Below are 22989 nucleotides of genomic sequence, written 5' to 3' on the forward strand. Positions count from 1 at the left end.
CCTAAAGGAAGTTACAGAAGTCCTATACAATATCCTTGTTTACGGGGGCCTATATTTCCTTTATCTATCTAATAAAGTCCTCCTTTATATATTCCCATAGCGCGGTATTATTATATTCACTGTCCTTATAATATACTATACGGTATAATAAAAATCCATTTAAGTCTTGTTTATTAGCGTTTGCAAGGTTAATTATAGCTTTATTCTATGTCTTTAGGTTAATATCTTCCTTATACTTCTTTAGGTAGGTTAACGCCATAATAAGTATAAAATTAACGGGGTGTCGTACATTAAAGGTAGGTAGGATTTTCGGTTTTATAGGATCTCGTAGGTTTATTGTTAAGAGGTAGGTAATTTAAGATATTGTTTAACGCGTTTTAGACGTTAACTTAGGACCTTAGGTTTAGTAATACTTTTGACCTAAAGTACTTAACCAAATCTTTATAAACGCGGTTGTTCTACATAATAGACGCAACTTAGTATCTCCTAGTATTTAGTAACACTTTTATTACTAGTTTTCTATAAGTCTAAGGTAGTATAGTATCGCCGGGATCTATTCCATATAAGCGTATATAGCACCCCTATATAAGACTGTCTCTTCTATTTAAAAACCTAGCTGCTTTATAGTTAACTATATATTTAACTACTAATCAGTGTTAGTTATATAGGGTGACTCACTAATAACGACTACTCGAGTAGGTTATAGTAATATTGGTTAATAAAGCTTATTAATTAGAATGAGGAAGGGCGAGGAGCTTAAGGCTCCTCGCTACGCTAGTGCCGCGGCGATATATAATGGCAAATTGCCTCATTCCCAACACTTATAAAAAAACTTATATTTTTTAATTGCTACTAGTATCTGTTCTTTTTATAGTCTCTTTAAGACCTATTTAATATATTCCCCGTATTCTTCCTTGGTTATTAAGTAGATAATAATATTATTAAGGTATACTATAATAAACTTATTAAGGTGTTCTCCTAATATATTATTAATTCTCTTTTAAAATATTACTAGTATATTCGTTAATCCAAATTATATAACTAATAGTTTATATAGTCCTTCCTTTAACCTAAAAGCTGCCGTTTATTTATTGCCTTCTTTAATTCTAATCTAATAGTACGCTTATCTTAGATTTGTCTTTATAAAGATTTATATATTACCTATTTAATTCTAAATTTTGCTAATTAAGGGTAAATATAATAAAGCCTTATAGGAAGTACTACGATAAACTTGTTAATAGGCTGGGTATATAGGTGTAGAATAGTCAACAACGTAAATATAACTAGTGGAGTGGTAGCCTAATAGATTAACTCTAATTGTATTCTAAGATTTACTATAAGGAAAGAACTATCTAGGTAGGGAATGTGGTTCCTTAAATACATAACCGTACTCTTAAGAAATCCTCCTTATATATAATATATGTATAGTATATAAGGTATATAAGTTCCTTATGTTTCTCTTATTTAATATATAGCATATTATATAACCTTAGTTACCATTCCTTATTATATAGCTTAACTACTTCTATTCTAAACTATGCCTATATTAACTAACTAGCTTCCTCTAACTCCTCTCCTAGTAGTTATAATATTGTACTTAAAGCGTCCGTAATACTATCTCCCTCCTCTTTATCTTTATCCTTAAAGATTCCTAACATCTTTAAGTTATTTACTAGAGGTATAATATCCGTCTAATTAATTTAGTTAATATTGTTGCTTATTATACCTAAAGCCTCTTCTTCCTTATACGCGCAATATTGTGCCCGCACTATTGCTGTAATTCTATTACTTAGTAAAATAATACTATCTCCGTGTTCTCGTTATGTAAAAGAGGGGTTAGTTTATGTTATACTAGCGAGCCCTTTATCTTAGTAACCCTCTTTTTATTTAGAGTGCACTAAAGCAAACATTTAGTTCTCTTATAACGTTTGTTCTACTTCTAATGCTAAGTATACGCATTCTATTATTCTTAATAGTTTTTAAGTTCCCTAAGTAATTTGTTATAGAGTCTTATATTTAATTTACAGCTGCGAAGCTTAATAGTAACCTAGTATAGGCTCTTGCTAAGCTTAAGCGCTCTTATAACGCGGAGTAAAAAGCCCTAGATACTTATATTACGGCATTTACTTAGTTACTTTGTCTTAAGAAGGTCCGTAAAAAGGTTCGTTTTAAGGAGTAGAAACTTGTAAAATAAGGTTTATAGGAACTTAGTAATAAAAGAATAAATTCTCTTTTAGTAGTGGAGGAAATAGTTCCAAGTAGTATAGTAGCTGCTCCTCTTAGGTCCCTCTTAGGTGATTTATTTTTTAGTAATTCTTTTTTATTAATGCTGCCTAACCTAATCTCTTTTAATACTCTTATACCTTTCTTATAGCGTTCTTTAGATTCTTTAGTAGTTCCTAAGTAGTCTTATTATAGCTTATCTACTTAACCTTATACTATGTTTTATTATTAATGTCCTTATAACTAACAATCTTTAAAACTTACTATTTGTCTTCTTTTTGTCCTTTTTATATGTCTACTTTATAAACTAGTAGCTTAATATTCCCGTATACTGGCTTTAGTATTGCGATATACTATATAGGATAGATCTTTATCTTAGCTAGTAGGTTTAACTTAAATATAACTAGTAAAATTCTTTACGTGATTTTAAAAGGTCCTAGTTTAACGTAGTCTAACTTCTTACTTAATTATTAACTTTTAAAAATTTTATATAGTAGCTATACTTTATCCCCCTTCTTAAGATCTGGTCCCTTAGATCTCTTAGCATTATAGTACCTTTTCTTTCTTTTTTTCTTATACCTTTTTCGCTGATTCTATAAGGTTTATATAAAGATTTATTAATATCTTTATTCTTTCTTTAGCTATACTACTTATTTTCTTTACTTATTATCGTGACAATGATATTCTTAGCTTATATCTATAATTTGCCTTAAATAGTAATATACCTATTCTTTTTATAGTGTTATATTATACGCAAACTATATAACTAGTAATAATAATACCCAATTGTTCTATATATAATTAATATAATGCCTTAAATACTATTTTAGCGTCTAATTTAGTCTTTCCGTTTAACTATCTGTCTGCGAATAATATACGGTAGAAGTTACTACTCTAACTTCTTATTCTACTAAAAATACCTCCTAGAATACTACTATAAATCTTAAATCTCTATCTAATATAATCTTACTTAGTGCTCTATATCTTATAAATACTTCTTTAATATAGATTCTAGCGACATCTTCTACTAAGATTTCTTCTATATATGCTATAAAGTATCCCCACTTTATAAGCTTATCTACTATTACTAAGATTATATTATAATCTTATCCAGTAATAGGATCTTTTAATTTTAGTAACTTAATAATAAAGTCCTATAATATAACCTCCTATAGTCTCTCTAGTATTTTAATAGGTTATAGCCCTCTATATAGCTTATGCCTTATTAGTTTATTCCTTTAGCAATCTAGATACTCTTTTATTACTTTTCTTATAATACTCCAGATTCTATTAATAATGTATTCTTCTTAAAGTCTTAACACTAAGCCTATTGCTCTATTATATCCTTAAGTTATTCCCTTATAGAAATCTTCCATAAAATGCTCTGCTATACTTTTTAGGATATACATTACTTTTTGGTTTTTGTATATATCTATCTATAGATTTTCTAGCTATGCCTTTAGAATTCTTTATACCTAAAAGCTTTCTAGTGTTTTATAAACTCTTTCTAGTTTATTATTCTCTTAAGTTACTATTAGCTTAGGGTAATTATATTTAATTAATCTGTTACTATCTCTGCGTAGTATTACTCCTAATAGTTTCTTATTATTTTATAGTTTAGCCTTTCTGCTTAGCGCGTCTGCTCTTATATTTTTAGTCCCTTTAGTATACTAAATCTTACAATAGTATTCTATAAGCATTTTTGCCTATTTAACCTATCTTTAATTAAGTTCTTTTATTATTAGGAACCCAGTTAAGTTCTTATAATCTATCTTAACTATAAATAGTTTTTCTACGCTTTATAAAAATACTCTCTATTCCTTAAGTGCTGTAACTATACCTAATAACTCCTTATTATAGATATTATGGTTTAACTCTAGTAGTGTTATTTTTCGACTATAGTATATTACTAGATGCTATATATTCCTATACTTCTATAATAAGTATACTCCTAGTATAAAGTCTAATATGTTTATTTCCACAACCGTATCTAATCCTAATTAATAGATCTTAAGGATTAGCTCCTAGGTAAACAACTCTTTTAGTTCCTTAAATAACTCCTTTCACTTATCTCCCTATACCTATAGTTCCTCTTTCTTTATAAGCTTAGTAAATAGTTTAATATTCTTTAACCACTATGCTATAAACCTCCTATAGTAGTTATAAACCCTTAGAAATAACCTTAACTATATTATATTCTCTAGTTCTTACTAACTTACTATAGCTTTAATCTTCTTTAGGTCCATATTAATATAGCCTAGTTTAATAATAAATCTAATAAAATCGGTCTTCCTTATAAAGAACTTGTATTTCTTAATTGCTACTAATATCTGTTCTTTTTATAGTCTCTTTAAAACCTATTTAACGTATTCTCTATATTCTTCCTTAGTTATTAAGTAGATAATAATATCGTTAAGGTATACTATAATAAACTTATTAAAGTATTCTCCTAATATACTATTAATTTGTTTCTAAAATATTACTAGTATATTTATTAATCCGAATTGCATAACTAATAGCTTATATAGTCCTTTCTTTAACCTAAAAGCTGCCTTTTATTTATTGCCTTCCTTAATCCTAATCTAATAGTACGCCCATCTTAGATTTATCTTTATAAAGATTTACGCATTACCTATCTAATCTAAATTTCGCTAATTAAGGGTAAAGGATACCTATTCTTCCGAGTAATGCTATTTAACTATTTATAGTTAATATATAGTCTAAGTTTTCAGTTCTTCTTTAGTATAAATAGTACTATATATCCCGCTAATAACTATAATAGTCTAATATATCCCTTTTATAAGTTTTCCTAAACAAACTCTTTAAGTGCTCTTAATTCTTCTTACGTAAGCTTATAGGTTAGAAAGAACCTTAAACTTATTCCTAGTTCTAACTCTATTTTATAATCCTATACTATATAATTTACTAGCTTTTTACTTTCTAAGCTCTATAGTTTCTTGCCATACTTATAGTATTTCTTTAGTGTATAACTTAAGCCTCGCTTAGTCTCTTTATATATTGCTCTAATTTAGTTTACTATCGCATCTTATATTATTAAGTATCTTTAATATTAACCTAGCCTATAATCTAATCGATCTTTAGATTATATTCCTATAACTAAGGTATACCTAATACTGCCTTATCCTGTCCTAATAGTAGAATATTAAAAGATATCTTAATTTATCTTCCTTTAATAGTTATCTAAATAAGTCCTATTTTAAGGTTAATGATCCCCCCTTTATAGGCTATTAGATCTTCTAAAATTATAACTAATAGGTAAGGTTATTCCTTCTATCTATAAGGTAGTCCTATTCTTTTTATTACTACTAATAAAATATAGTTTTTAGTTGCTTCACTATCTATTAGTGCTTTAAACTATTAATTTTACTAATTAACTTATAAATTTAGGTATTATCCTTAAATTCCTTTAAGGGTCTAAGGCTTTACCACTAGCTCCCTTTAGTCCTATAGGCCTCTACTTTTCCTAAATATTAGCTACTAAATCCTTATATACTTAGCTCGCTCTTTAGCTAATACCTTATTCGCTTTTTATCCTCTATATACTATAAATACGTATTTTTAAGCATTTCCACCACTATTATCTATCTAAGTATTCTTCTATAAGGAATCTTTTTAGTTAAAGTATTAAGTCTCCTAACTCCTAAACTTTTACTAAATACCATCCGTGTATATACTTAGCATTTTTATACTATTACTTATTTAGCGCCTAATATATCCTTATAGGGTACTTCCAATTCTTTTCTTTTGGATTCTTATACATTTTATATATATTATCTACGTATACTATCTATAATAACGTATAATATACTAGGTGCTTTAGGTTAACTCTTAACTTATCTTCGTCTTTAAGTTTAAACCTTTACTGTGTTAATCTAAATGTTATAACTTTATTCGCAGGTACTAAGATACGCCTCTCGCTTCTCTAGTCCTCTAATTATTCCTCTAGGTCTTTTAATATTATAATTAAGGCTCCTTTAATATAACTTATAGCCTTTTTTATAATTAGGTAGTCCTAGATAACTTATTTATCTAACTATATATAGAAATCTTCCTACTTATTATTATGTCGCTATCTATACTACTTTTAGTATAGCTGTTAGAGTATATACGGCTTATCCGTAAGGAAGTATCTTCTTATTACTACGTTATAACAGCCCTTTATATATTGTTTTTTAAACCTAGTAGGGATTCTTAAATCCTCTTCGTCTTCCAGTTTAGTAAGCCACTTAGCTCTTAGCGTGCCTATTCTTAGCCTATTAGTAATTCTTTATATAGGTGCTCTATCCCTTATACGACCTAGTATACTAGTCTTTTAATCTAGTTTTTGTTCTTACTATATAAGGATTCTCTACCTAAATTCCTCTAGTTTCTTTTGGTTTATATCTTATAAGTAGGTCCTTAAAGTCTTTTTACTTCTTAATCTTGGTTTGTTTAATAGTCCTTATTTATATCTAGAAATCTTAGTCCTATAGGATTCTCGATTCTAAGCTTGCTCCTATCTTAAGCTTAGCTCCAGCCTTAGTCTAACTAGGCTTCTACGGTGTTCTTATCTCATCTTAAGAGTCTTAAATCTCACTTATCTCGTCTTAAGAGTCTTATATCTTTAGGAAACTTCGTCTTAAGCTTATTTATATATTACTAAACTAAGCCGTTACTCTACTCTATCGGTTATCGTCCGTTGTAGGTCCTTAAGCTTATCTTATCCCATCTTAGGAATCTTAAGTATCTCGCATCTCTTCTTAAGAATCTTAAGCCTTTAGCCTTTTGCCTTTATTAAGTGCTAAAGTAGTTTATTATCCTACTTCTCTTATATCTCGCGAAGCGATAGATATTATATTTAGTGGGGTCTTAATCCTAACTAATGTTCCCTATTTTATAGTGGAATTATCCTCTACCTCTTATATAATATCTTTAAGGTCTATATACTTCTAGTAAGCTGCTTTTATTACCTTATTATTACTAAATTTTTCACCTATATTAAATTTATTGTCCTTAATATCCAATCTATAAACTAGTTTATTAGTTCCTCTAAACTCTAATAATTTTAGCTCCTGTGGCCAATAGCTTACGCCATACTTAGCGTCCTTATAAATTTAGTATACGTTATTATAATAAAACGCAAAACTTCTAATTAAATATTCTTTTGTTCCTTATAGTACACTATTATCCCTCTATACATATATACCTTTTACTAGTCTCGTTCCTTTTACTATATAGTAACTTTAACTACTTTTATAGTCTTTAACGTAGTAACCTTATTTTCTATAATTTATATAAGCTCCTTCTTTAAACCATTTTTCTTACTATAGAGTCCGCCTAAACGTCTTTTACTACTAAGATCCCTAGTTTAGCCTCTACTTCTTAGACCTTTAATTACTTAATCTTTATCCTCTAGGTTTCTATAATCGTTTATTTTATTTTCTATTTTCTTTAGTATTACTTAGGTCTATTAGCTTTACGCTATACTATAGTTTTTAATTTTAACTTTATCGTTATATGCCTTACGCCTTATACAACTATAGAACTCTATCCTAACCCTTTTTAGTCTACTCTTTTTAGTAGATCCTATTATTAATCTTAATTACTTAGTTAATTAAATCCCTAAAAGTATCCGTATCTTTTATTAGAATAATTACATCCTAGACTTTTACTTTAAGTCCTTACTTATACTATACTATAAGAACCTTATTATTCCATTCGACTTATATTACTAATATTTAAAACTAAATTATAGTAATTACCTCTAGGTCTTTAAATATCTATATTAAGTGTTCTACGAACCTACTCTAACTTAAAAATATATATTGCACCTCCTAGTTAGTGGTCGTTATACTATACTCTTATACCTTTATAAGGTAAGACTTAAACTACTTAAGTGCTCTCCCTATTAAGAATAATCCTATGTAAGTAACTTAATCTATAGGCGTTCCTAGTTTAACTCCTTCCTATATAACCTTAAAGTATATTTATATAAGGAATCCTTTAAGTTTTAACTTCTCCCCTAAGAATCGCTTAATTAAGGGTAACTTAACCTTAGCCGCTCCGATCCCATTAATCCTTTCTTTAAATATCCTATTATTGTCTATTAATTAATTAACCATTTCCTATAGCTGTCCAACGGTAACTAGTTAAGAGTTAGTGTTTACTATACTAGTGTTATTACCTAATCTTAATATAGTCGCTACCGTTAACGCTGTTATAGCTGCTACTTTTAGTGGCATGTTATTTAACTTTATTAATACTGTAACCTTAGTAGTAAATATATAACAAAGCCTTATAGTAGAAACTATGGTGGACTTATTAATAGGCTGGGTATATAGGTAAATAAGAAGTTAATAACGTAATAATAACTAGTGGAGTGGTTGCCTAATAGATTAACTCTAATTATATTCTAAGATTTACTACAAAGAGAAGAACTATCTAGGTAGGGACTATGGTCCTTTAAATACACAACCGTACTCCTAAGAAATCATCCTTATATGTAAGGTACGTCTTATACATAAGGTATGTAAGTTCCTCTTATTCCTCTCGTTTAATATATAGCACATTATATAACCTTAATTACTATTCCTCATTATATAGTTCTATTAGCTCCATTTTAGACCGTGCCTTAATTAACTAACTAGCTGCTTCCGACTCCTCTCCTAGTAGTTATAACATTGTACTTAAAGCGTCCGTAATATAGTTAGACGAAAATTATAAATTAATACTTAGATTAGAGACTTTAGCCCTTTATTAACTACTTTTAAGATAACTAGGCTAAACTGCTACCCCTAATAGACTATACCTAAGCAACCCTACCCTATAACTCTATAAGATTTACACCTATTTAACTAAAAATAGGTTACTTACCCCGTATAAGCTTTAACTAAGAAAGACTAGAAGGACCCCAGACTATACGCGAAAAACTATTTTATAAGGAAGTATGGTAGTACGCTAAGCGCTTAGAAGAAGCCTAGACGATAGCTTGTATAAATCTAGAAAAGGCCTAAAAATTAATATAATAGTAAATAAATAAGTATAGGCGAGTGCCTAACTTTACTATAGAAGATATAGTTTAGGTTATAATAAAGAACTAGAAGATAGAACGACCTAGCTATAAGCTAGACTATTAAATAGCAAGACTATATAAGGTTCTTAAGAAGATAGGAAACTCGTATAAAGTAAAGCTCCTAAATTTAATTAAAGTTTACCCTATTTTCTCTCCGGATAAACTATAGAAAGCCATAAATAACCTATTACCTAGATAAAAGAATAAACCTCCCCTACTAATTTAAGTTAATAGTAATAATAAATAGGAAATTAAAGAAATACTAGCCTATAAGCTTATAAGGGGAATATTAAAATATTATATTAGTTAGAAAGGGTATAACCTAGACCCTACTTGGTACCCTATATAGAACTTTATAGGTAGTCCCTATAAGCTTTAAAAGTTTTATAGTTATTACCCTAATTAACTTAGACCCCTAAAGTGCCTTAATAAGTAAATAGAGTGCTGTAATAGCGAAGACAATAAGCTGCCTATTAAGTATAAAGATAAGAATATACTATGGATATAATACGGACGTATAAAGCCTAAGGGCAGGCTTTTTTTAGAGGGGGGGGTAATGCTACAGCGCTGGTAGAAACTAGTAGATATTAGTAGAAACTAGTAGATTATAACTAATAGATATTAATAGATTATAGTGGACAGTTGCAGATAGTCGTAGACAGTTCTATATAGTTTTAGATAATTGCCGTTATGTAACTAGAGGATTGTATATAACGTTAAACGGCACCGCCCTTTAGATCCTTATTTATAGACTACCAATTATATAGGCTTGCGCGTCCCTCTTACTATACTCGTACCTTAATTAATTAAGTTGCTAATATTAGTCCTATTATTCTTATTCTTAAAAATATTGCTATTATATTTTCTACCTTTATTAGGCCTTCTTAGAGCCCTTAAATATTTACCCCCTATAGCGTTAATTATACTATAGCTTAGGTTTCTTTTACCTAAGTTAGCCTCTATACTTTTAACTCCTATATACCTCTCTATTATTAGTCTAACCAGTATTATATTATGGTAAATAGTCTCCTAGCGTTCTTTTATACTCTACTTTAGCTCCTTTTTTTCTCTTATTATTACCTTTACTAGCCTTTTATATATCTCCTATCCTCTTTTATATAGGCTTAGGCCCTAAAGCAGTACTATTCTTCTTCTACTTTCCCTACCTATTTCTTTAATATATCTTCCCTACTTTAGGGTCGTTAGTTTATTCTTCTATAGGGTACCCTAGGGTCCCTCTATAGTTTATTTAGGCGTGTCTTAATATACTTTATAATATTAAAATTACATTTATTTTGCGCCCTTTATATTATAGTGGCTTTAATATATAGTTATAGGGGGGGGTATTAGCTTCCTTTTTAAGCAGTACTGTGGCCGTTCGCTTATACCCACCTATTATACTCTAGAGGTAAGCTATTTAGACCTTTTAGAGTGGTTTAAGAAGTAATTTAGGGGGGCCTTTCTTAGTTTCTCTAATAGCCTAAATACTAGACCTATATATTATGGTTGGCCGGATAACTGCTATATATAATAGGCGTGACCTCTAGAAGTATAGACCCTATATAAAATTAACTATACTTAGCCCTTATAGGCCGCTTACGCCGTATATACGCTTTACTAGAGCTTACTATTTACCTAGATTCCTATTACCCTTAAGCCCTAAACTAGTTAACCCCTAAAGCCTTAGATATAAATTATATACTAAAAATCTATAGATTAGTTATATTTTCTTATAAAATAGATTAGCTAGTATTTCTCTAATAAGAATTGGACTTTATATTATCTTACCTATTCTATATAGGTATTATAGGCTTTCTTTAGTGTTTTGTAATTCTTTACGGCTATTGGCCCGTATATAATTAGGTTTATATTAATAATAATTTATTGCTTAACGTCCGATTCGGATCCTTATTAGGCCTACGCGGACTACTCCTTATATATATGTGGGGAGAAAACTCTATTTAAGAAAACCCCGTAATCTATCTCTCTACCTTTTAGGACTCGCCTATAAGGCGCCTATAAGGCGCCTACGAGTCACCTGTAGTGCTCCTACTACCTTACTTTTTAACCTTCTTAGGAACTACTGCTGCCGTAATAAGCCTACGGACGCGCTAGTATTGCAAACTTTACTCTACTACTATAGAGTTATTAGGGGGCGCCCGTTACTCGCCCCCCTACCCTTTATTACTATTTCCTTTACAACCTAGAACTGGTTTAGTACATTTTAGCTAATAAGCTACTAGGTAACTGCCTTAAGGCCTTTTTATATTAAGAGTAGTATATTATAGTTCTCTATGCTAGCTATTAAGAGTATTACTTCTTAGTTAGTGCGTAAGGGGTATAATAGTATTATATATTTTGGTGTCTGTCTTAGCTAGCTATATTTATATCTTAGGCTACCTACTAGGATACCTACCTAGTAGAGCTAGTTTTTTAGTCCTATTATTCCTGTTCTTAAGAGTGTTGCTATTATATTTTCTGCCTTTATTAGGCCTTCTTAGAGCCCTAGAGTGTTTACCCCCTATAGCGTTAACTATGCTACGGCTTAGGTTCCTCTTACTTTAGTTAGCCTCTATACCTTTAACTTCTATACGCCTCTTTAGCGTTAGTCTAACCAGTATTATATTACGGTAGATGGTTTCCTAGCGTTCTTTTATGCTCTACTTTAGCTTCTTTCTCTCTTTTACTATTGTCTTTATTAGCCTCTTACGCGTTTTCCTTTCTCCTTTATATTGGCCTAGGCCCTAAAGTAGTACTATTCTTTTTCTGCTTTCTTTACCTGTTTCTCTAATATATCTTCCCTACTTTAGGGTTATTAGTTTGTTCTCCTATAGGGCGCCCTAAGGTCCCTCTATAGTTTATTTAGGCGTGTCTTAATATACTTTATAACATTAGAGTTACGTTTATTTTACGCCCTTTATATTATAGCGGCTTTAATATATAATTATAGGGGGGGAATATTAGCTTCCTTTTTAAGTAGTGCTGTAGCCGTTTGCTTATATCCGCCTATTATACTTTAGAGGTAGGCTATTTGGACCTTTTAGAGTAGTTTAAGGAGTGACTTAGGGGGGCCTTTCTTAGATTCTCTAATGGCCTAAATACTGGACCTATACGTTATGGTTGGCCGGATAACTGCTATATATAGTAGGCGTGACCTCTAGAAGTATAGACCCTATATAGAATTAACAATCCTAGATAATACAATATACTATACTTAGCCCTTATAGGCCGCTTATGCCGCATATACGCTTTACCAAAGCTTACTATTTACCTATACTCCTAATACCCTTAGGCCCTAAACTAGTTAACCCCTAAAGCCTTAAATGTAAATTATATGCTAAAGATCTATAGATTAATTGCGTTTTCTTATAAAATAGATTAGCTGGTATTTCTCTAGTAAGAATTGGACTCTATATTGTCTTGCCTATTTTATATAGGTGTTATAAGCTTTCTCTAGTATTCTGTAATTCTTTACGGCTATTGGCCCGTATATAATTAGGTTTGTGTTATTAATAAAGCCTATCCCCTAGGTTGCCCCTTTCTTAAAGAAGTTAAGTAGGTTACTTATAAAGAAAAGGAAGAGTATAGGCGAGAGGGGTAATCCTTATGGTATTCCTATTGTAACTGCGATAGGGGGGCTCTAGTATCTGCTAAAGACTAGTAATATTTCTTTCTAACCTATAAACCCTTAAATAAATTATATAATCTATTCTAGGAAGCCTTTTACCCTAAGGATATATAGGAGACGCTCGTGGGGTATATTATTATAAGCGCTACTAATATCTAGGCTAAGCATTGACACCATAAAGTCCCTTCGCATCGCCTATGTAGATTTAATAGTAGTAGCGAGTAGCGTAAGTGCTAATAGTGTTAAGCGGTTCTTTCTTGCCCCTATTTAGCTCTATAGTAGTAAGGCGTATTTTTTAGCCATGTCTGCTATATGGTTCGCTATTACCTTTTCTAAGATCTTGCTAAGGGTGTTTTTTAGGGCAATAGGGTAGTAGCTTTCTAGGATTAAGTAATCTGTTTTACCTTCTTTTTATAGGATAACCGTTATTATAGATCTTCCGAGTCGTGGGTAGTAGCCTATAGTAAAGTATGCTCTAGCTATATCTATAAGCTAGGGTGCTATAAGTAGTCTATAGGTCTTTAAGGCCTTATTTAGAATTCTATCTAGTCCTAGTACTATATTGTTTAAAAGGCGGCTAATAGTTCTGGCTATTTCCTCTATTGTTATATCGCTGTTAACCTATAGGCGAGTTACCAGTATTTTACCTGTAATGTTACTAAGGTCTACTAGAGCTAGTTAGGGGAAGAACCTTTCTATAAGGATCTTTACCTTCTTATCGTTGTTATTAGTAGCCTATAATTCCCCTACTCTTTATAGGGGTGGTAGGTATAAGTCTTCTGCTAATTACCCTACCTTTTTCTTTACCTATTTTATTATAGCCTACAGGCCCTTATTATAGGGGAGGCTTAGGTTAAAAGTATACTTATTTATAAACTATCTCTAGTTATTTCTTACTTCTTTTTTTAGGGTATTCTTTAACTAGTTTCTTATATCTTTATATTATCTCTTATCTTTAGGGTTATAGCTACTTATATATTTCCTTCTTACTTATTATTAGCTAGCTATAAGAACTGCGTATTATACGGACCATATATATTGCGTATAGGGGCCCGGTCTTAAGACCGGGCAGTGCTTTTTTAGCTTATTTTTAATTGCTGCCTAAATCCTTTCTAGTCTTCGGTTGATTTCCTTAGGGGTAGCTAATAAGCCTTGCTTGTTTGGTATTAGGTAGATTTCTTCTAGGTCTTAAAGTTATTATTTAACTATATTAAGGAAACTGTTTGCCTTAAGCATCCTTATTACGTATCTTTTGCTATTTAGTTACGCCTTAATATTTAAATCTAGCTATATTTAGATGGGGATATAGTCTAAAGTAAGTGCCTATTCTTCTTTGGGGTTATACCTTTTAAGTCTCTAGTATAGGCCTTCGTCTATAAATGTAAGGTCAATTATACTTTTGGCGGATCCTCATTGCCACACAATTGCTCCAGGGGGGGTAGCCAGCTTAAGGCCCTAGGTGTTTATAGCTTTTAGTAGGCACTTTGCCTATTATTTAGTAGCGACGTAGATACCCCCCTACTATAGGTAGTAGAGGTTTATGTCTCCTAATAGGATAGACTTTATACCTTTAGTTTTGAGTAAGCTTATTACTAATATAATATTCTCCGTTTATAGGACACCTTCGACCCTAGGGTTATATATATTAATGATTTATACCAGACCCCTATATATCTAAATTGTTATAACTATAATATCTGGATTAACTGCCTACTATAACTATAAGGATAGGCTAATAGCCTTACTAATTATAAAGCACACGCGTATAGCTGCTTTTAGTTTATATAGGAGCTGGAATTCTTAGGGGCAATATATTAATTGTATGTAGGTATTGTAGTACGGCTCTTGTATAGTAAGGATATAGTATTTCTTTAGGTCTAAACTATCTAGTAAGGGCCTTACAAGATAGTGGTTTATATTACTATAGTTATACTATATAACAGATAGGTAGCGGACCCCTAGTGAGGGTCCTTCGCCTCTCTATCATTCCTTACTTCTTTTATTTCCACTTTCTTTAGGATATTTAGAACTTCTATCTCTTATATCTATACCCTAGTTACTACTTATTTTGTATAGAGCTTTCTATTCCTATATCTTATATCTCCAGTTCCTCCCCTATTCTTACTAGTTGGCTATATACCCTTTAAGAGTTAGCTACAAATATTATATTTACTACGTTAAGTCTAATTCTTAATTGTTCTAGTCTTAAGCTTGCTATAGCTATTTATAAGGGTCTTCCTATAAGGCGTCCTCTCCCTTATATCCCCTATAACCCTTATATTCCTATACAGTCTAGTAATATTACACAGCGTCGCTTCTAGCTTATTAAGGCTTGGGATAGCTGGCCTAGCCCCCTAGTATTAAAGGTAGGAAATGCTAGGAAGGCACCTACGCCCCCCTAGCTTATCGCCTATTGTTTCTATTTATATAACCTAGCGTATAGTTATTCCTGTAGCTGTTAAGCCCTTACCTTCCGTCTCCTATATTTAATATAGTCTTCTCTCTCCTACGCCTTATATATGCTTTAGTGGCAGTTTACGTATTTTATTTAGTCTTAATTTAAGTAGTGTTTTATATTGTGGGGGCCTATATAGTGGCCGCAGTATACCTATACTATGTATATGGATTGGGTATGTCCCTATTATATATAGTAATAGTATTATTTTAGGCGTAGTTTATAGTTATAGAGCCTTATATTATATATAAGGCCGTTTATAATTATTTCTTTTTAGATAAGGAGTTTTTGCATTTCTGGTATATATATGCTGACAATAAGGGAGCTATGCGTTTATCTAGCGTCTCCCTAGCGAGTCTCTAGCGACTCTTATATCCTTTTATTATTCTTATTATTTGCTTAGTTTATATTTTCCTATTAAAGCTATTAGATTTAGGTGATCTTAAGTCCTAGTATAAGGCGTTCCGTTTATCTTACTATCTCTTATATAATTGCTGTATTGTCCGCCTAGCGTTCTTTTTTTACCCTAAGGCTTATAGGAACTACTAGGACTTTAACTAAGTAGTCCTTATAGAGTACTTTTATACCAATACGTTTTCCTAGCCTATCCCCTACCCTTACGGCTTATTCCTTTACCTGTTAGTCCTTTAGGGTAACTTTAATATCTCCGCTCCTAAGGTATTGGACTATAATAGCGTTATAGACCTCTTTACGGATCTTTATAAGGACTTTTATTTCTAATTATTCCCTAAGCCCCTCTGCTTTTTCTATATTTAGTTATATTATAATTATATATCCGGTTATTATCTTAAGGGGGGTAGGATCCCTATGTTGTAGTAGCGCAGCTACGGCGGCCTAGGTGCGGTTTGCCGATAAAAAGGGGTTTTATTTATTTTTAATTTTGCTTAGCTGTTAGAGGATTTAGTTAAAGGTTTGCTAAAGGGGCGCCTAAGGTTTACTAGACTGGCGGAGCTATTCTACTAGCTATATTAGATTGTTATAGCTAATAGTTACTTCCCCGTAGTTTTAGGTACTAAACGCGTTTAATAGGCTTTATATTTTACTTAATGCCTTCTTAATAAGGGTATTTCCGCTTTATAGTGTGGTATTCGCCCGTCTTTGTTATAGAGGGCTATTACTAGGCGTAGTTCTAGCGGTCGCGCGCGAGTGCGAACTATCGTCGTTTAACGTATACCTCCCCTGCGATGCATATATCTTAGGGGGTTTCTCTAGGTGTTTTACAGGGTTCTTTTAGTTGGTTTTAGTCTTTTTAGGCTAGGTGTAGTAAGAGCTCCAGTTTTCTTATTAGTTCTCTTTTGCTAGAATTTTATTGCCCTAAAGATAATTATAGATTCTTCTTAGGTTTATATTATTAATAAAGCCTATCCCCTAAGTTGCCCTTTTTTTAAAGGAGTTAAGTAGGTTACTTATAAAGAAAGGGAAGAGTATAGGCGAGAGGGGTAATTCTTATAGTATTTCTGTTATAACTAAAATAAAGGGGCTCTAGTATCCGCTAAAGACTAGTAATATTTCTTTTTAGTCTATAAATCCTTAAATAAATTATATAATTTATTCTAGAGAGCCCTTTATCTTAAGGATATATAGGAGACGCTTATAAGGTACGTTATTATAGGCACTACTAATATCTAGGCTAAGTATTAATACTATAAAGTCCCTTCGCATTACCTATATAGATTTAATAGTAGTAGCAAGTAGTATAAGTGCTAATAGTGTTAAGCGGTTCTTTTTTACCCCTATTTAGCTTTATAGTAGTAGGGCGTGTTTCTTAGCCATATCTACTATATAGCCCGCTATTACCCTTTTTAAGATCTTACTAAGGGTGTTTTTTAAGGCAATAGGGCGGTAGTTTCCTAGAATTAAGTAATCTACTTTACCTTTTTTTTTAATAGGATAACCGTTATTATAGATCTTCTAAGTTATAGGTAGTAGCCTATAGTAAAGTATANTCTAGCTATATCTATAAGCTAGGGTGCTATAAGTAGTCTATAGGTCTTTAAGGCCTTATTTAGAATCCTATCTAGTTCTAGTGCTATATTATTTAAAAGGCGGCTAATAGTTCTAGCCATTTCCTTTATTATTATGTCGCTGTTAACCTATAGGCGAGTTACTAGTGGTTTACCTATAATATTACTAAGATCTATTAGAGCTGGTTAGGGAAAGAACCTTTTTATAAGGATTTTTACCTTCTTATTATTGTTATTAGTGGCCTATAATTCCCCTACTCTTTGTAGGGATAGTAGGTATAGGTCTTCTACTAGGCGCCCTACCGTTTTCTTTACCCATTTTACTATAGCCTAAAGGCCCTTATTATAGGGGAGGCTCGGATTAGAAGTGTGCTTGTTTATAAACTATCTCCAGTTATTCCTTGCTTCTTTTTTTAGGGTATTCTTTAACTGGTTTCTTGTGTCTTTGTATTATCTCTCGTCTTTAAAGTTGTAGCTGCTTGTGTATTTTTAAGAGGTAGAATTAAGTATAGAGATAAGATCTAAGGGTAATTTTGATAGAATTTGATCGTTGTGTAATGGATTTGGTGGCTAAACTGGCGGTAAGGAAAGGCTAAATCTGCTCTATAAAATACTGGCTATGTCACGGGAGTCACCCGCGCACGTTCGTCCCGTGACACCCACGCACGTCCCACGACCACCCCTATTTCTTTGACCACCTGTTCTGTTTCCTCATCCAAATGTCTTTGTATTAACCACGCATAGTTACGCGTACGTAGCCTTCTCAATTGCTACCCCGTTTAGTACATTGTATTCTAGTTCGTGCCTACTTCCGTGACAGGCTATACCGATTTTAGTAGAGGGAACTTAACAATATTATTAAAAGTCAGAATATCGTAATATTACACCAAAAATAATTTGATTAGGGGGTGTAGATCGTAATATAGAGTATATCGTTATAATCAGATATCGTACTAACCAGTTTTTACTGTAGTATAGCGATTAAGAGAATATGCAATATTATGCTCGCGCTAGGAGAGCCGGGTTCCTATATTCTAAAGAACTGGATAGCTAAGCATTAGAGGTAGATAGTGGCCACGTTTATGGCGTATAAGATTTGGCATTTTAAGATATATATTATATCTCGCATTTTAATTACTTTATATTCCCTCCAGGTTGTACTCTTGCAGCTTCTTCGGCTGCTTATAAATTATTAGATTACTATAAGAGCTATACTTCATATGGCTAATACCGCGCCAACGCTAGCAGTGAGGGCAGCTGGCCCGCTCATGTTACCCCCTTGTAACGTGTTTTATCAGTTATCCGGTAATATCAGTTATCTAGTAGCCCTAAAAACTACCAAAAATTAGAAAAACTGCACCTTGATATCTTAACAACGGCTTAATAATAAATTCTGAAATTTTATAATTAGCCTTTTGTGCCTACGTTAAGACTCTTAATAAAATTTTAGTATAATGAGCCGGGCAGTTATTAAGATATTAAGTTTCAGCCCCTAATTTTGAGCTAAATTGCGATATCTCTAAAACTACTTAATAGATTACTTTTTAAATCCAATAAAAGGTTTAAAATAGATATAAAAGGCTAGTTATAAAATTTTGGAATTTATTATTAAGCCGTTGTTAAGATATTAAGGTGCATTTTTTCTAATTTTTGGTGGTTTTTGGGGCTGGCGGATGACTGATTTTGGCGGATGACTGATTTAACACGTTAGTAGTTTTTAGGCTTACTAAGGATTTCTTACCCGGCAGCTACTAGCTGTTTTCGGTCTCGAACGAAGGGATCAACCCATTAGTAACTCTATCGGTAAGCGACGTACATTTGCAAAGTGAAAAAGAAATAAAGCTATCGGTGAGTAGTAGAAAGCCGCCCTGTAGAGATTTAGCAACTCTTATAAATCTAGCGAAGCATTTTTCTCATTTTTGTTTGCTGGGACTTCTTTCGCCATCGTAGTCGAAACAAGTCAAGACAGAAGAAGTGAGTAGTGGGATATTTTGATAAACTGAATGATTGATTGGTTGAATGAATGAAGTTCTAACTACGACGAATATAGACCTATATGGTGTAGCAATCGATAAGTGATTGCTACGGAAACAAACCAAAAACGAACAAAGGGAGTCTGCTCATGTAAGCATGAAACGAGTGTGGAGGACTCTTCCAGATCCTTCTTCATATCCGACCTCTCTTGTAACAATCGTTGAAGAAGAGATGATCCAACGAGGGCTGGGTTCAGATTCCACAGGCCCTGTGCTAAACTAAACAGCTCAGGAAGCAAACCGAAAATCAAGCCTCTTGTTACCCTTGTCCTTTGTTGTATTGAGGTAGTGCAACCTCTGCTCCCTGGTCATTGAATTCCATTTCTCGTCTCGTGTCTTGTTACGCCACTCGTAATAAGCCTTCGAGGCGCAGAACAAGACGAAGTTCCACGCAACCAAGCCCAGCAGCACTTTATTGCCCTTGTAATAATATGGCTTGTCGTCGGTGCGATAGATCTGCGACGCAATGACGTTCGAGGTTTGCACTCCCATGTTGTAGAGCGAGGACGCCACGGTTCTCGTTCGCACAGTGCCTGAATTTCGAGAGGCTAGAGCCACCAAGACAGCGTGTGCGTACGGATAACCAATAATCAACGTGGATATGGTCCATTTGGCCCAATTTGACCCTTTGAAGGCAGGTAGAAGGGTCTCAAGTGCGATGAGCAGGGGTAGGACCCAAATTTGTGAGATGAGACCGATGAGCATTCGTTGATTGAGCTTCTCCGACACCCACGTCCAGAACAGCAACTGCAGGATGAACAGTGAGTAAGCTGGAATGGTCAGAAGGTTGGTTTGGAATGTGCTAAACCCAAGGGCCTTGCAAGTTAACGTGATGTAAGTCGTTTCCGGAGTCATCGGGATCAGCCAAGTTAAGCCGATAAGGTAGATTGGCCACATATCATAGTCAGTCAGAGAATTCCAGAGTGCTCGCCAGCTCAGACCTTGGCGGTTGTGCATGGTAGACTTTCCAGGATCGTCAAGCAGGATTCGCGTCACCAGGATGTATTCTTCTCTTTCCGTGAACCAGCCGTGCTTCGGTCGAAGTACTCCTTTGAGTCCCTTTCTGCTTGTCTGGGTCGGTGACGCAGGGAGGTAGAGCCATGTGAGAATGCCAATGGACGCTGTCAAGGATCCCTCAATGGCAAATAGATAGCGCCACCCCGCTTTTAGACCCGTGTGTCCGTGGAGGTGGAGAATTCCAAACGCGAGAAATGCGCCTACGATGGAAGTGGCTTGGTACGCAGTCCAGAACCAGGACAAACGTTTGGGTAGCTCAGCGTTCTTGTAGTAGTACGAAAGGTATAAGATGACATCCGGAATGAAGCCCCCTTCAAGCATGCCCAGCAGGAAGCGGGCGACGTAGAAGGTTCCCCGACCAGTGAGACGTGCTTGACTGGCAGCCACTATACTCCAAGCTACCATTTGAATGGGTATCCAAACATCGGGTCCGAGTTTTTTGCTAATGAGCTGAGAGGGGAGTTCCGCGAACAAAAATGAACAATAAAAAATTGTCATGCCGTTGTTGTAATCGTTAGTCGTTAGTCCAAGATCCTCTGTTCTCAATTAGTATTTCTGAAATTGCGATACAAGCAAATCACTATTTACTTAGCATAGTATCGGAAATGGCTTGAGTGATGTTGCCACGATCAAGTTGAAGAGCAAAAAACATGATGCAAGCTGGTAACGCGATGCGCCAATCGAGCTGTGATGCTTATTAGCCCAAGACATGAGTAAAGCAGGGGAAACCCTGGCTCACCACTCTGACGAGTTTCCTCTCCTCTGATGGATCCCATTAAAAAGAAGGATCAAACCGATGACTGCCTTCATAACCTGCAACGGGCTTGTAGATTTCCTTCGTTTCGTCAGTTTCGTAGACGTGACGGCCCAAGTCTTCAGCAACGTCAAACTTCGTATCTGGGCTCGGTGTTGATGTATATCCAGCATTTATAGAAACGAAGCTGGAGTCTTTTCCACCTAGCTTCCACCATGGTTTCCTCTTCATTGGTTGGGGATCGACACTTTGAAGTCCGTTCTCGTCGACATCGTTTACATTGGCGGGATATGTTCCCTTCGACATTGTGTCAATAGAATATCACGACGATGTCCTGTGAGGCTTTGCGGTGGCAGATACATTATTATTATTATCTTGAGAGACGTTCCACTATCTGTCCCTGAGGCCATTACAGAAACTCTGGACAGGTTAGGCGCCAGCCCAAGTATAATTGTAAAGTTTCATTGGTGTGATATGGACTCTTGGAGTTAGTTTTGTTCTAGATCGAATTTCTCATTTGGAGGCAATATGATGTGACCAGGCCGTCAGATCATCGGCATCTGTCCTTCTCCACCATGTATACATTCATATTGTTTACTACCTACCTCTATACGAAGCAGCAGTTCTACTAAAATAGCAACATCATATGGCTACCCACATCTAATAACTTTTTTTTTTTTTTTTTAAATCATTTGTATTATACTACGTACAATACTGCGCATGCAGCCTCTAGGCTATGGCGCTATAGTCCTATATACATGAATCCTTTCTAGGCAGCTTAATATATACTAGTAACTATATCCTAGTAGTTTATAAACCTCTAAGCTAGAGGTTTACCGCTCCCTAATAAACACTAGGTTGCTGACAACTATTAGGTAGTAAGAAATAGTAGAAAATTAGTGAAATATAAGAAATCCTAACGCCTGTCCCTGTCCTTTTTGTATTTTATTTCTATTCTTTTGCTCACTATTATTTATTTACTTAGATTCTAGTAGGAGTTACCTTCTAAAGATCCTTCTGCTATTAGCCACTTTCCAGTAGCTATCCCTGTCTTACTTAGAAATTGAAAAAGCACTTCTCTTCCTTTTTTTGTGCAAAATAGCTTCTTTAAAGATAGAGAAGAACCTAGTTATCTTTGCATTTCTTTTCTCTCTTCCTAATATAGCCTGCATTCTAGTAATAAGTGCTTAGGGGTTTGTACGGCAGTACAGTCTCTAAAGCATCTACCTTTTTTGTCCTTCCTGTTACGGAGTAAGTATAAGCGGCGATAATATGTAGCAAAGTAGATACTATTAAGCTATATATATAAACTGTGTAATAAGGTTAAGACATTACGTAAGGAGAGAAGGCAGGGAAACGGGAAGAAAGGGTATATATTGTTAGCTTGGTTACTTGGTCAACATATACACGGAGCAGAATAGGATTTAGGTGGTGGTCCTAGCAGAACTTAGCAGGATTTGGTGGAACTTAGCGGAATATAGCAGAATATAGCAGATTGCCGTCAGATTGCCGCAAATTGCCGTCTCGTGGTTAGTCTTTAGTTGCTAAGTCGGTGGAAACAGGTGGACGTGTATAAGGTGTTACAGGGGTGTCCCATAACAGTACCCCCCCTTTAAACTCGAGCTTCTGCGAGATAGGGCTGTGGTAGTTCTAGATGGAGTTTATAAAAGTCTTCTGCGGCTTATATAAGTCCTATAGAGTTAATAGGTTCCCATAAGGGCTTAGTAAAGCCTCTCCATTTCGTAAGATATATATATTAACGTTTCCGTTTATTATACTTAATATCGTTAATTCTTTTAACAAAGTACTCGTTCTTACCATC

General features: G+C 33.7%; 1 protein-coding gene across 1 annotated transcript; it reads right to left on the bottom strand.

The window, feature by feature from the left end:
• Positions 1-19348: 19348 nt before the first annotated feature.
• K441DRAFT_724730 (phthalate transporter) lies at positions 19349-21473 on the bottom strand (the record flags this gene model as incomplete). The annotated part of the gene is made up of 4 exons (XM_067654111.1): positions 19349-20949; positions 21002-21073; positions 21153-21154; positions 21208-21473. 4 exons carry the CDS (start codon positions 21471-21473, stop codon positions 19625-19627), a joined length of 1665 nt encoding a protein of 554 aa, XP_067509128.1. The 3' UTR covers positions 19349-19624.
• Positions 21474-22989: the final 1516 nt, after the last annotated feature.

This window comes from Cenococcum geophilum (assembly GCF_001692895.1).
Source record: "Cenococcum geophilum 1.58 unplaced genomic scaffold K441scaffold_3, whole genome shotgun sequence".
NCBI lineage: Eukaryota > Fungi > Ascomycota > Dothideomycetes > Gloniales > Gloniaceae > Cenococcum > Cenococcum geophilum.